The 15257-nt window shown below is 42.4% G+C and overlaps 2 protein-coding genes and 1 long non-coding RNA gene across 9 annotated transcripts; 2 read left to right on the top strand and 1 right to left on the bottom strand.

The window, feature by feature from the left end:
* The first annotated feature begins 2733 nt into the window (after window positions 1-2733).
* On the top strand, window positions 2734-14643 carry LOC132473962 (caspase a-like). Of its 7 annotated transcripts, none has more exons than XM_060074364.1 (9): window positions 2734-2852; window positions 3273-3557; window positions 4161-4205; window positions 11592-11668; window positions 11925-12098; window positions 12186-12420; window positions 12555-12740; window positions 12899-13008; window positions 13183-14643. In XM_060074364.1, exons 1-9 carry the CDS (start codon window positions 2846-2848, stop codon window positions 13288-13290), a joined length of 1227 nt encoding a protein of 408 aa, XP_059930347.1. In that variant the 5' UTR covers window positions 2734-2845; the 3' UTR covers window positions 13291-14643. The 7 variants fall into 7 exon arrangements, with proteins under 7 accessions (XP_059930347.1, XP_059930345.1, XP_059930348.1 ...); XM_060074362.1 differs by having other exon boundaries at window positions 11580-11668; XM_060074365.1 differs by lacking the exons at window positions 2734-2852; window positions 3273-3557; window positions 4161-4205 and adding exons at window positions 9982-10120; window positions 10552-10836; window positions 11446-11490.
* Window positions 3281-10776, bottom strand: LOC132473974 (uncharacterized). Its single transcript, XR_009529531.1, has 2 exons — window positions 10695-10776; window positions 3281-3320 (listed from the first exon to the last, which is right to left on the bottom strand). It is a non-coding gene; the product is annotated as an uncharacterized LOC132473974 (long non-coding RNA).
* LOC132473966 (caspase-1-like) lies at window positions 5831-7325 on the top strand. The gene is made up of 3 exons (XM_060074371.1): window positions 5831-5956; window positions 6473-6757; window positions 7125-7325. Exons 1-3 carry the CDS (start codon window positions 5950-5952, stop codon window positions 7133-7135), a joined length of 303 nt encoding a protein of 100 aa, XP_059930354.1. The 5' UTR covers window positions 5831-5949; the 3' UTR covers window positions 7136-7325.
* Window positions 14644-15257: the final 614 nt, after the last annotated feature.

Raw genomic sequence — 15257 nt, 5'->3', positions numbered from 1 at the left:
GGGATAGCCTAATGTATAACGCTGGTGATCACGGCTGTGTGTGCATATGACCGCTGTCAAGAAAAGTGGACTTTTTGCCTCTGATTCACGTCTTTCGTATCCAGTGACGGACTGGGAGCAAAAAAAGCCCTGGCATTTGCACCCAGCGGCCCACGGGGCGCGGGCGTACCTGCGCGCGCAACTCGAAGATACAACTTTTCACGGAAAAAACCCGCAGCTTTGATAGCCCCAGTGATGGTGAACTTAAACATAAATACGTTAAACAACTGCACCCAAAACATGCACACATCAATGCACAACCCCAATGCAGAAATTATAAAATTCATATTTATAATTCATTATAAAAACATATCTCACCGTCATGAAGTTAACAGAGTGGAGCTTGCTCTTCTCCGCATCCCTGTCACCCGAATCCAAGTTCATAAGGACCTCTGTGATGTCGATAGAGTCCAACTTCCAACAACCCCAAACACGCAGACGCGGTCTAGCCTACTCGATTCGGTCTGGAAATTCCCAGAAGTGGTTGCTTCATTTAAACTTTTGCAAAAAAATAATCAAATAAAGAAAATACAGGTAGATTTGTTTTATTTCAAACCATGCAAATTTGTTAACATCTGAATAAGAAATTTGGCTACAAAACAATGTAGGCCAGGGCTCGAGTTGCCAGTGGGAGCTGAGCTCCCATAGAGAGAGGTCTGGCTCCCATGAAAGCAGCGAACTCAAATATCTGTGGGGGTCTCTGAAAATACAGCAGCATAATATTGTAGTTACAAATAACGCCATTTTCCGTTCCACATATAGAGTTACATTGACGTTAAGTAAGGGAAATAGATCATTGTCGGGAAAATAAGCCCGACAGGGCGAACCGGACACCAAAGCGAAACGGAGTTGTCTTGCGTTGTCAACAACTCAGCGCAAAGCCGGTACGGTCTCCCCCGTCCCCCGTCCCCCGTCCCCCGTCCCCCGTCCCCCGTCCCCATGTCCCCCGTCCCCCGTTCCCCGTCCCCCGTCCCCCGTCCCCCGTCCCCCGTTCCCCGTCCCCCGTCCCATGTCCCCCGTTCCCCGACAACAACTGAGCGCAAGGTCTTCAGAGACCCCACAGATATTTGGATGCTTTCTTTGGAGCCCGACTTGTCTCTATGGGAGCTCAGCTCCGACTGGCTCCCACCTAACTCCAACCCTGGAAAGAACGCGGGCCACCACAGACTGGTAGAACATCCACAGGTGTTTCCAGGTGATCGCAGCCTCCGCATGAAGCACTGCTTTGGGCTTTCCGGTGTATGTAGGCCTACGTAGTAATTCTTATTGAACAACCTGCCAAATTGGAGTTAATGGAAAACGGGTCTCGTCCTGACGTTCAGAATGCTGTCCTGTGGCCAGTTTTTTTAAATGTTTGTTTGGAATTGATAGTAGGCCTACAATATAAATAAATAGGCTATAATATAGTTATTTTTATTTAACATTCGGCCAGATTGGAGTCGGTCGAAAATGGGTCACAACACGATGTCCATAACCTGTCCATAATCTTTGACCATTATTAAGGTCAAAATGTTTGGTGGAAAACATTTTTTTCCTCCAGTGTTGTCTACAATTATACCTACTGCACGTAAAGTGTTTATATTTTCATTTATTAGTTCAATATTGTCGCCTTATTATAACGTTGTCAGAAACAGTGTTATTATTAGTAATTGTGAAATAGACAACTTTTGTGTAATTTGGCTTTTTATGTCTGCGTTAAATTGAAGCCTAAAGCCAGAAGTGAATATCATGCGGCCTCACACATGACATGCAGACCAATAAAAACAGATAAAACCTCACCATGCTCAATGTAAAAATGACTCGGAACGTATTTGCTGATCGAATTGAATGGGGTTTCTCTGTTCGTTGAGACATCTTGAGTTCAGAGTGAGGTCTATCCGACTGCCAGCCGGAGTTAGCCTTATCCCCTTGGAAATCGAAGAGGATCGAAGAGGTTTCAGACATGAGCGCAATCACGATAAGGAGCTCCTTTTTAATATTATTTGTATGTATCGTAGCCTATACATGTTTACACTAAATTCATTGTAAATGCAACGACAACAACGACACCAACTCCTGGTCGTCCTTTGGCCTATCCACTCCTAACTACAATAGGACTTTAAAAAATAAATGATGTTACTGATAGGCCTACTGTCGTATCCCTTCTGCCTTTTTAGGCCTAAAGACTATCAAAAAGATTGCGTACACATAATAACTAACTCTCTTTACCTGTAATTACGAGGTCCTCGGGGTCTGCGAGGGTTTGATATGCAGTCCTGCATTCCTGCATATCAACAGGCCTACAGACAATCTGCTGACACACAACATGGGTTTGCACTTAATCCAGTAATAATAATATTCCCCCAACCTGAAGATGACCTTAAGGGCATGATTGTAGTCGCGTTATAAGGATTGTTTGTGTTTTAAATAGCTTTCTTAATTGTCCCATTGCATTATTTATATTTATTAAAATGTCATTCTGGTTGTTTGACCGACTGTTTATATCTATTGTACATTTGTATTTCTGTTTTTATTTGTATGTGGTAATCAGGGTGTCATTGAAGAACGGAGTCCGCTGTCAACGGCCTCCCCTGAATAGATAATTGTCCGTCTGTGTCCCTCCGCTCGGACAATGGACCTAATAAGGATAGGACGCCTCCTCCAGAAGACTACAGGTGAGGGGTGGTGATTGGTCGGTTTGCTGCTTGGCGGGCTTCTAAGTGAAACAATAGGCGTGGTATCCAAGAATCCTGATCTCACTTATCGTCCAGAATGAGGAAGCTTCAAAACGAAAGTTAAATCGAAGAGGGGAGAAGCCACGTAAGCGATGGAAGGTAGGCCGTGTTTTACATACCATCTATAGATTATTCACGTTTTTTTTTATGTTGCACACTTTGCTGTAGGTTACCGTGGTTGCCATATATTGTTCGAATTCGGCTATTTATTTGAACTTGAGAGATTTGGGCGATCAGGTTCCGTTTCCTCTGCTGCTCGACAGGTGGACGCAGCGGGAGCAGTTTCTTTATAGGCTACTTTATTCCACTTCAAGCATGTGAGAAACTCTTCGTCTTTGGTGCGACCAAGACCCCAGATCACCACAGGAGGCCTACACACTCACGACCAACGGAGTCGTTCATTTTGATCTTTGTATTTAGGCCTAGGACTAGGCTATTTGTTTTCAAAACAGGCCAAAGACGAATTGATATTGACTAGAGCATTGTACATTTTATATTGCCTTTTGCATTATTTTTCAGACCTAAAAAGGATCCGTAGTGGATTTGTGGGGAAAGTCGGACTCCCAGCTTTAAAAGGTCTGCTGGATGACCTTTGGCAGCACAAAGTGTTGAGTACCGACGACAAGGATACTGTGTTGGAGGACCATACGAGCAGAACGGACCGGGCTCGGTGTCTGATTGACATGGTGATGGGGAAAGGGGAGAGAGCAAGTCTGGCGATGATTGATTGTATGTTGGAGAGGGACCGGGAACTATACCTCACCCTGGGTCTGATGCTTCCTCCCAGCCCTACTGATCGTGTGGGTGAGTTGTAACTAGGAATGGGTTTTCTCAATAAGCCCTGCCCACTTTATTTTGATAAAGGCCTAACACGAACCAGAGCAACGGCTTCTTTATCCTTTCATCTCCTGGGATCCAACCATTGGTTATTGTCGTTTCAGGACATTTGTTTAGAGTGCATATCCAAAGCCATTCTCTCTACTTTGTTTGAAAGTGGGAAATAATTATAGGCTAATCTAAATACCCGAACATCACAGCAGCAGTGCAATGTTTTTTTTAAATTGTAGTTTGACGAATACATTTTTTGGAGGAAGTCTTTGGTGTTATAGTAACGTTGCAATTAATCGACTGTTTCAGAATTGACTGCTGAATTGAATATATCTGCACCTCAAACAGATCTGACCTGAGGAGAATAAATGATGGCTTCAGTCTTGAGGAATGAAGAAAGAATTTTTAAATGCTATTAATTCACAACATTGTATTCACTGCATTGGTTTTATTTCAAACGTCAGTTGTGAGACACATATATTCCCCTGTAATGTGAGTTCAAATGTCATCGAAATAAAATATAGAAATAAAACATTTTATAAATCTCTGATGTTTTTTCTTTCATTAACATTCTAGCAGGAAGCCTTTTGGCTGGATCTCAGGAGGTTAAAGCATCGTATAAAGGTGACTTGCATGCAGTTTTTCGGATCAAATTTGTCAAGTAAAACACTGCAGCAATTGTAGGCTACGAGTGGAAAGAACGCGGGCCACCACAGACGGTAGAACATCCACAGGTTTTTCCAGGTGATCGCAGCCTCCGCATGATGTAGCCTACATGTCTGCTTTGGTCTTTCCGGTGTATGTAGGCCTACGTTACAATATCTAGTAATTCTTATTCAACAACCTGCCAAATTGGAGTTTATGGAAAACGGGTCCCGTCCTGACCTGCCGTTCAGAATGCTGTCCTGCGGCCAGTTTTTTTTAAAGTTTTTTTTGGAATTGATAGCCTACAATATAAATAAATAACGTATAATATAGGTATTTTTATTTAACATTCAGCCAGATTGTAGTCGGTCGAAAATGGGTCACAACACGATGTCCATATGACCTGGATCTTTGACCATTATTATCGTCAAAATGTTTGGAAAACAGTTTTTTCCTCCAGTGTTGTCTACAATTACTGCACGTAAAGTGTTTCTTATTTTCATTTATTAGTTCAATATTGTCGCCTTATTATAACGTTGTCAGAAACAGTGTTATTATTAGTTATTATTAGTAATTGTGGAATAGATAACATTTGTGTAATTTGGCTTTTTATGTCTGCGTTGAATTGAAGACTAAAGCCAGAAATGAATATCATGCTGCCTCACACATGACATGCATACCAATAAAAACACATAAAACCTCACCATGCTCAATGTAAAAATGACTCGGAACGTATTTGCTGATCGAATTAAATGGGGTTTCTCTGTTCGTTGAGACATCTTGAGTTCAGAGTGAGGTATCCAACTGCCAGCCGGCTTATCAAGGCCTTATCCCCTTGGAAATCGAAGAGGATCGAAGAGGTTTCAGACATGAGCGCAATCGCGATAAGTAGCCCCTTTTTAATATTATTTGTATGTATCGTAGCCTATAATTTTTTACACTAAATTCATTGTAAATGCAATGACAACAACGACACCAACTCCTGGTCGTCCTTTGGCCTATCCACTCCTAACTACAATAGGCCTACTTAAAAAAATTAATGATGTTGCTAATAGGCCTATATATCGTATTCTGCCTTTTTAGGCCTATACATAGGCCTATCAAAAAGATTGCGTAGGCCTACATAATAACTAACTCTCTTTACCACGAGGTCCTCGGGGACTGCGAGGGTTTGATATGCAGTCCTGCATATCAACAGGCCTACAGACAATCTGCTGACACAAAACATGGGTTTGCACTTAATCCAGTAATGATAATATTCCCCAACGATGACCTTAAGGGCATGATTGTAGTCGCGTTACATAAGGATTGTTTGTGTTTTAAATAGCCTTCTTAATTGTCCCATTGCATTATTTATATTTATTCAAATGTCATTCTGGTTGTTTGACCGACTGTTTATATCTATTGTACATTTGTATTTATTTGTATTATTTGTATGTGGTAATCAGGGTTTCATTGAAAAACGGAGCCTGCGGTCAACGTCCTCCCCTGAATAGATAAATGTCTGTCTGTGTCGCTCCGCTCGGACCATGGACCTAATAAAGAAGGATAGGACTCCTCCTCCAGAAGAGGTGAGGGATGGTGATTGGTCGGTTTGCTGCTTGGCGGGCTTCTAAGTGAAACAATAGGCGTGGTTTCCAAGAATCCTGATCTCACTTATCGTCCAGAATGAGGAAGCTTCAAAACGAAAGTTAAATCGAAGAGGGGAGAAGCCACGTAAGCGATGGAAGGTAGTCCGTGTTTTACATACCATCTATAGCTTATTCATGTTGTTTTTTTATGTTGCACACTTTGCTGTAGGTTACCGTGGTTGCCATATATGATAGGGGTTCAAATTCGGCAATGTATTTGAACTTGAGAGATTTGGGCGATCAGGTTCCGTTTCTTCTGCTGCTCGACAGGTGGACGCAGCGGGAGCAGTTTCTTTATACTTTATTTCATTTCAAGCAGTAGGCTCGATATCAAACACTGCATTAGGCCTTTAATAAGAAGTAGAGGAGAGTAAGAAGAGAGCAGGCTCATGTGAGAAAACGAGGAACCTGAACCAAGTTATCAGCGTCTTTGTCCCGACCACGACCCCAGATCACCACAGGAGGCCTACACACTCACGACCAACGGAGTCGTTCATTTTGTTCTTTGTATTTGGGCTATAGGCCTAGGCTATTTGTTTTCAAAACAGGCCAAAGACGAATTGATATTGACTACAGCATTGTACATTTTATATTGCCTTTTGCATTATTTTTCAGACCTAAAAAGGATCCGTAAGGGATTTGTGGAGAGAGTCGGACTCCCAGCTTTGAAAGGTCTGCTGGATGACCTTTGGCAGCGCCAAGTGTTGAGTACTGAAGACAAGGACACTGTGTTGGAGGACCATACGAGCAGAACGGACCGGGCTCGGTATCTGATCGACATGGTGATCGCGAAAGGGGAGAGAGCAAGTCTGGCGATGATTGATAGTATGTTGGAGAGGGACCGGGAACTATACCTCACCCTGGGTCTGATCCTTCCTCCCAGCCCTACTGATCGTGTGGGTGAGTTGTAACTAGGAATGGGTTTTCTCAATAAGCCCTGCCCACTTTATTTTGATAAAGGCCTAACACGAACCAGATCAACGGCTTCTTTATCCTTTCATCTCCTGGGATCCAACCATTAGTTATTGTCGTTTCAGGACATTTGTTTAGAGTGCATATCCAAAGCCATTCTCTCTACTTTGTTTGAAAGTGGAAAATAATTATAATCTAAATACCCGAACATCACAGCAGCAGTGCAATGTTTTTTTAAAATTGTAGTTTGACGAATACATTTTTTGGAGGAAGTCTTTGGTGTTATAGTAACGTTGCAATGAATCGACTGTTTCAGAATTGACTGCTGAATTGAATATATCTGCACCTCAAACAGATCTGACCTGAAGAGAATAAATGATGGCTTCAGTCTTGAGGAATGAAGAAAGAATTTTTAAACGCTATTAATTCACAACATTGTATTCACTGCATTGGTTTTATTTCAAACGTCAGTTGTGAGACACATATATTCCCCTGTAATGTGAGTTCAAATGTCATCGATAAGAGACATGAAATAAAATATAGAAATAAAACATTTTATACATCTCTGATGTTTTTTCTTTCATTAACGTGCGAGCAGGAAGCCTTTTGGCTGGATCTCAGGAGGTTAAAGCATCGTATAAAGGTGACTTGCATGCAGTTATTCGGATCAAATTTGTCAAAACACTCCCGCAATTGTAGGCTATCGAGTGGAAAGAACGCGGGCCGCCACAGACGGTAGAACATCCACAGGTTTTTCCAAGTGATCGGAGCCTCCGCATGAAGTAGGCTACATGTCTGCTTTGGTCTTTCCGGTGTATGGCCTGTTAACAATATCTAGTAATTCTTATTCAACAAACTGCCCAATTGGAGTTTATGGAAAACGGGTCTCGTCCTGACTGCCGTTCAGAATTCTGTCCTGTGGCCAGTTTTTAAAAAATGTTTGTTTGGAATTGATAGTAGGCCTACAATATAAATAAATTACGTATAATATAGGTATTTTTATTTAACATTCAGCCAGATTGGAGTCGGTCGAAAATGGGTCACAACACTATGTCCATATGACCTGGATCTTTGACCATTATTATCGTCAAAATGTTTGGAAAACAGTTTTTTCCTCCAGTGTTGTCTACAATTACTGCACGTAAAATGTTTCTTATTTTCATTTATTAGTTCAATATTGTCGCCTTATTATAACGTTGTCAGAAACAGAGTTATTATTAGTTATTAGTAATTGTGAAATAGGCCTAGTTAACATTTGTGTAATTTGGCTTTTTATGTCTTCGTTGAATTGAAGACTAAAGCCAGAAGTGAATATCATGCTGCCTCACACATGACATGCAGACCAATAAAAACACATAAAACCTCACCATGCTCAATGTAAAAATGACTCGGAACGTATTTGCTGATCGAATTGAATGGGGTTTCTCTGTTCGTTGAGACATCTTGGGTTCAGAGGAGCGTCGCTAGCAATTGAAAACATCCGGGGCTGTAGCCCAGAAGTTAGATTCCTTTTAAAACGGGGGTTTGGGGGTTTCTCCCCCGAGGAAATTTGATGAACATGATGAACATGCAATTGTCACGTAGTTTGAGAAGTAAAGGAAAGACAAATCGTCATGTCTGACTCACGTCGGGGCAGGCCTACTGAATAGGTTAATGTTTACGTTAAGGATAGGAAAGTGCACCACATACAGCAGCCAAAATGAGACATTAGAAAAAACTGTAGCCAAATAAACACTCATGGCCTACCCGATGTCAAGTGGACCGGGTTGAATTCACTGCGGGTCTCCTGAATCTGTGCAAACTAGAGCAGCACTAAACAGCAATATCGACATGATGGGCTTTGCATAGAGAATCAAATTTGCAACATTTTGCAACTAATGATTCTCAATTTGCCCATTAATGTACAAGTCAGAAATTTTGCGATTTTCACTGGCTACAATATTGCAAAAAAAAAAAAAAAAAACTGTAGCCAAATAAACACTCATGGAACTACCCGATGTCATGTGGACCGGGTTGAATTCACTGCGGGTCTCTCTTCTTATATCCATCTTACCAAAGATATTTTGGTACGGTCCTTCTCAACACTCTCTGATCTCACTAAAAGGCTGGCAGCACGAAAAAGCAATATAGACGAGATGCGCTATGCAGAGAAGAAAGAATACCGACGTTGAATTTGCAACATTTTGCAACAAATTATTCTAAATCTGCCCATACATGGACACGGCAGAATTTTGAGGTTTTCACTCACTACAATGTTGCATCTGAGGCTGCTTCAATCACAAAGAAGTAAACTCTACGGGGCTATTTTCAGCATTTTTTTTTTTTTTTAACGGCACAGCGATCCGGGGCTATTCCCAAAAGATCCGGGGCTATAGCCTCGAATGCCCAGGTCTAACGACGCGCCTCAGAGTGAGGTCTATCCGACTGCCAGCCGGAGTTATCAAGGCCTTATCCCCTTGGAAATCGAAGAGGATCGAAGAGGTTTCAGACATGAGCGCAATCGCGATAATGAGCCCCTTTTTAATATTATTTGTATGTATCGTAGCCTATAAATGTTTGCACCAAATTCATTGTAAATGCAACGACAACAACGACACCAACTCCAGGTCGTCCTTTGGCCTATCCACTCCTAACTACAATAGGCCTACTTTAAAAAATAAATGATGTTACTAATAGGCCTACTATCGTATTCTGCCTTTTTAGGCCTAAATACATAGGCCTATCAAAAAGATTGCGTTTAACTCTCTTTACCACGAGGTCCTCGGGGTCTGCGAGGGTTTGATATGCAGTCCTGCATTGCTGCATATCAACAGGCCGAAAGACAATCTGCTGACACACAACATGGGTTTGCACTTAATCCAGTAATAATAATATTCCCCCAACCTGAAGATGACCTTAAGGGCATGATTGTAGTCGCGTTACATAAGGATTGTTTGGGTTTTAAATAGCTTTCTTAATTGTCCCATTGCATTATTTATATTTATTCAAATGTCATTCTGGTTGTTTGACCGACTGTTTATATCTATCGTACATTTGTATTTATTTGTATTATTTGTATGTGGTAATCAGGGTGTCATTGAAAAACGGAGCCTGCGGTCAACGGCCTCCCCTGATTAGATAAATGTCTGTCTGTGTTGCTCCGCTCGGACCATGGACCTAATAAAGAAGGATAGGACTCCTCCTCCAGAAGAGGTGAGGGGTGGTGATTGGTCGGTTTGCTGCTTGGCGGGCTTCTAAGTGAAACAATAGGCGTGGTTTCCAAGAATCCTGATCTCACTTACCGTCCGGAATGAGGAAGCTTCAAAACGAAAGTTAAATCGAAGAGGGGAGAAGCCGCGTAAGCGATGGAAGGTAGGCCGTGTTTTACATTCCATCTATAGATTATTCACTTTTTTTTTTGTTATACACTTTGCTGTAGGTTACCGTGGTTGCTATATATGATCGAGGTTCAAATTCGGCAATTTATTTTTTATTTCACTTCAAGCAGCAGGCTCGATATCAAACACTGCAGTAGGCCTTTAATAAGAAGTAGAAGAGAATAAGAAGAGAGCAGGCTCATGTGAGGAAACGAGGAACCTGAACCGAGTTATCAGCGTCTTTGGCCCGACCGAGACCCCAGATCACCACAGGAGGCCTACACACTCACGACCAACGGAGTCGTTCATTTTGATCTTTGTATTTAGGCCTAGGCCTAGGCTATTTGTTTTTAAAACAAGCCAAAGACGAATTGATATTGACTACAGCATTGTACATTTTATATTGCCTTTTGCATTATTTTTCAGACCTAAGAAGGATCCGTAAGAGATTTGTGGAGAGAGTCGGACTCCCAGCTTTGAAAGGTCTGCTGGATGACCTTTGGCAGCGCAAAATGTTGAGTACCGACGAAAAGGATACTGTGATGGAGGACCAGACGATCAGAACTGACCGGGCTCGGTGTCTGATCGACATGGTGATCGCGAAAGGGGAGAGAGCAAGTCTGGCGATGATTGATTGTATGTTGGAGAGGGACCGGGAACTATACCTCACCCTGGGTCTGATCCTTCCTCCCAGCCCTACTGATCGTGTGGGTGAGTTGTAACTAGGAATGTCTTTTCTCAATAAGCCCTGCCCACTTTATTTTGATAAAGGCCTAACACGAACCAGAGCAACGGCTTCTTCATCCTTTCATCTCCTGGGATCCAACCATTAGTTATTGTCGTTTCAGGACATTTGTTTAGACTGCATATCCAAAACCATTCTCCCTCTATGTTTGAAAGTGGGAAATAATTATAATTTAAATACCCGAACATCACAGCAGCAGTGTAATGTTTTTTTTAAATTGTAGTTTGACAATTCCATTTTTTGGAGGAAGTCTTTGGTGTTATAGTAACGTTGCAATGATTCGACTGTTTCAGAATTGACTGCTGAATTGAATATATCTGCACCTCAAACAGATCTGACCTGAGGAGAATAAATGGTGGCTTCAGTCTTGAGGAATGAAGAAAGAATTTTTAAATGCTATTAATTCACAACATTGTATTCACTAAATTGGTTTTATTTCAAACGTCAGTTGTGAGACATATATATTCCCCTGTAATGTGAGTTCAAATGTCATCGATAAGAGACATGAAATAAAATATAGAAATAAAACATTTTATAAATCTCTGATGTTTTTTCTTTCATTAACATACGAGCAGGAAGCCCTTTGGCTGGATCTCAGGAGGTCAAAGCATCGTATAAAGGTGACTTGCATGCAGTTATTCGGATCAAATTTGTCAAGTAAAACACTGCAGCAATTGTACGAGTGATCTTTATTTTCTGTTCCTGGGAGTTTCCCCAACAGAGACGAAGGGCAGGACCTCTGAACTCATCCTCAGCTCTGAGCAGTTCAAGACAGAGAAGCTGAAGGACAGAGGCAACGTTAGTCCTTCCTCTGCCCTTTAAAGGCTGCGTCGTCATGTTGCTGCTCCTCATTCATATCTTGTTATTCCTGTGGCCTCATGCATGTGTTTCAGCCAACCATAAACGGTTATCTGGTGGGTTGTTCTGATCGGCATAGGCTCATATTATTTTACGTGAACTATCAAGGCATCAAACGATCAGATAAGACAATGCATGCTGTGTCAGTCATATGTCATGCACCTGTTTCCTTTCTTCTATTGAATGATGTGGTCAGATATACACCATCATGGCCCCAGCCGACAGGACGCGCATGGCTCTGCTGATCACCAATGTGCACTTTGACAAAGAGAAAGATCGGGATGGTGCTGAGAAAGACGAGCAGGATATGAGCAAACTGCTGATCTCACTGGGATACAACGTGGAGCAACACAGAGACCTCAGTGGAGTGGTACGTTGGGCCTCACTCACACAAGAGGTATCATGTGATCTGTGGTCCTGCGATGAGTGTCGTTGACTGATTCATGTTCTCGCACAGGAGATGGACGAGGCCGTCAAAAGGTTTTCTAAAGACCCCCGTCTGGCCGCGACAGACTCTGTCTTTGTGGTCATCATGTCCCATGGGGTGAAGGGAGCCATTTTAGGCGTCCATCACTGCGATGGAGTCCCCGACCAGTTCCCCATTGACAATATCTACAAACACTTGGATTCGGCTCGTTGTCCAAAACTGCTCAACAAACCCAAAGTCATCATCATCCAAGCCTGCAGAGGAGGTGTGCTTGAGGTTCCTTTTTAGATTTGAACATACCATAATCATAAACCTGTTTTACCATATTTCGTTTTAAAAGATACCCCCGAAAACGTAAGTGAATTACTGGTCTACTCCGTTCACTGTATTCTCTTCCAGTGGATGATGGCTCTGCGATAGTCTGCGATGGGCCTGGGTCTGGCCCAGAGCAGGCCCCGGTAGTGCAGGTGGATGCGGCCCTCCCACCTCACCTGGCAGATGAAGTGGACGCAGACATCGAGGAGGATGCTATTCACAGGGTGCACAAAGAAAAAGACATGGTTTCACTTCTGTCCTGCACCGCCGGTGAGTTGATTTATTTTTGTCTGTGCTGATAAAGTTTAGTCTTCATTACAGAATAGGTTGAGGATACCAAACAACTGGAACTGTTGGAATCAGGACTTGCAAATGAACACCCTTCTCTGATCAACGACTTCTAATTATCTTTTCACTCTATTCTGCAGACACGGTGTCGTATAGACATTCACGGCAAGGTTCTTTTTTAATCCAACACCTTGTGGAGATCTTCAAGCGCCACGCACACGAGGACCACATCGACGAACTCTTCAGAAAGGCAAGTCACCCAGATCGTTCTCGTTAGGCTGGTGTGCGGAGTGAGTGTCCTTCTCTCATGCGGACGTCTGTTTGTTTGATGGACAGCCTCACAAATCCCCTCCATCCAGATAGAGCTGACCTCGACCAACAGCATGTGGTTGTTTCATCCTAGCGTGTGCTCTCCATCCCACAGGTCCTGAAGCGTTTTGAAGATGAGCCTCCTTCAGCAGATACAAGACAGATGGCTGTCAAAGACCGATGCACCTTAACCAAAATGTTTTACCTCTTCCCCGGTCTTTAGAATCAGGCTCCGCGATGACCGATGGGAAATGGTTTCAACACTTTACAACACTGTAGCGTAAAGTGGTGTCGGGAAAAACGAACTGAAACCTTGATCCCACAGCTAATATTGCTGAAGGTGCAGTCACAATAATGACCTATTAGCATATTCTACACGTGAACCTCCTAAAATGGCGCAATTTGATTGGTTCGCTATCTCGGGATATTAGGCAATATCCCATAATTGAGATCTCAAACTCAGGATATTGTATTGCGTGCGTGATGGTCATCTCGTAACGCTAATAAAAACAAATAAACCGCTAATAATAAATAATACCTGGAAAAAAGTATTATTATATTTAGAGTAAATTAAATTAATGTAGAGTGTTCACGTGTAGTATATTCACGATTCACTTCGCTTTCGGCGAATAATTGTTAAATATGAGTTTTTATCTTACATGAAATCAGCTAACATCCTATACTTTCCCTCCATTTAGAATACAACCATTGTATTACATAGATAATCTTGAAAAATAGTGGGATAACTGTACTTACAGAGATTCTTATTTTCTTACACAACGGTAAATTCCGACCAAGTCATTTGATTGGACAAGAGGCATTCCATGAGTGCTGATATAGAGTATAACAGCACTGGGATTTTTAACTATAAATGTATCACTCCACTTTCAGGTGTTCTAACAACCGTTAATGTCATTAACGGTCTTTATGTAGCTTAGATTGCTAGTGTGTTTATGTGTTGCTGGACACCAGTGCAGTCCCAGTCCAATTGCGGATCTACTTGTGTTGGCGGAGCCAAATAAATCATTAAATAATCAGACAAATCATTATCTGTTGCTGCTTATTACTGTTAACTAATAAAGGGTGCACATCAGAAGAGCTGTCGTTTGGAAGGTTATCTGTTCCCTCCTCACCTCACAGAACCAGAAATTTGCCCACATTTTCCAAATCCGCCCATGTCGATCAGTTGATCACTCCCTGCCCTGCCCTGCCCTGCCCTGCCCTACCACAACTAGTTAACACAGACCTGTGACCACACCCCTTTCCTTTGTTCAGAGACGCTGAACACCTTGAGAGCTGTGAGCCTCTGAACTCCCTGTTTGCGTATACTGAGCAATGACAGAATTGTGGCCATGAATTTTGGAGCTTATTGTTGTTTGCTTCCTAGGAACCACACACATCCTAGCTAACTACCTACCTCCAAATCCTACCTAACTACCTACCCATCACACCTTAGCTACACACACTATCATTCTACCTACCTATCTTCACAGTATCACCCTACCTACCTACCTACTACACACATCCATACATTCCTGCTCGCACCTTTGGAAAATAAAGCCCATAAACCTTGGAACTCTGACTGGACAACCCTGTGTTCTCACCGACAACCCCACTGGTCTCAAGCCAGCACCTAGACATTCCTAAGACCTCCTCTTCAGCTGTGATTATCTTTGGCACTTGGCCTACGGCCTCGTACCTACGACTGAATCACAGCCGTGCTGATATTCAGTACAGCAGCACCCCCTCTTGGGTGATATTGCTTAATTCTTCAACTGACAAATGTACTTATTGTAAGTCGCTTTGGATAAAAGCGTCTGCTGAATGCCCTAAATGTGAATGGTTTATAATACATTACAGTAAAGAAGATGAAATGTAGAATACATTTCTTTGTGCGTGAATTTTTTAATAAATATACGTAGCATCAGGGACGCGGGAAGTCAGTCCGAGGGGGGGGTGCTGAGAGAGTCTATATAATGACGTCATAATAATTGCTGCACAACATCCATTGTTTACAGAGACGAGATGACGGGTGACGTCACAATCAGGGCTCCGCTCTGAAAAACACTTACTGGTGTGTAAAAAGAGTTCTGCCAACTAGCCACTGTTATGAGGAAAGTGACGGTTTCTCCGTCAAGTGAACCGTCCGACTTTGCTCTTTTTTTGCCAACCAGTTTACGTGCGGGATTC

The sequence above is a fragment of the Gadus macrocephalus genome, chromosome 16 (assembly GCF_031168955.1).
Source record: "Gadus macrocephalus chromosome 16, ASM3116895v1".
Classification (NCBI taxonomy): domain Eukaryota; kingdom Metazoa; phylum Chordata; class Actinopteri; order Gadiformes; family Gadidae; genus Gadus; species Gadus macrocephalus.
Note: the sequence above shows the minus strand (reverse complement) of the source record. Positions and strands in the feature narration are given on the sequence as shown.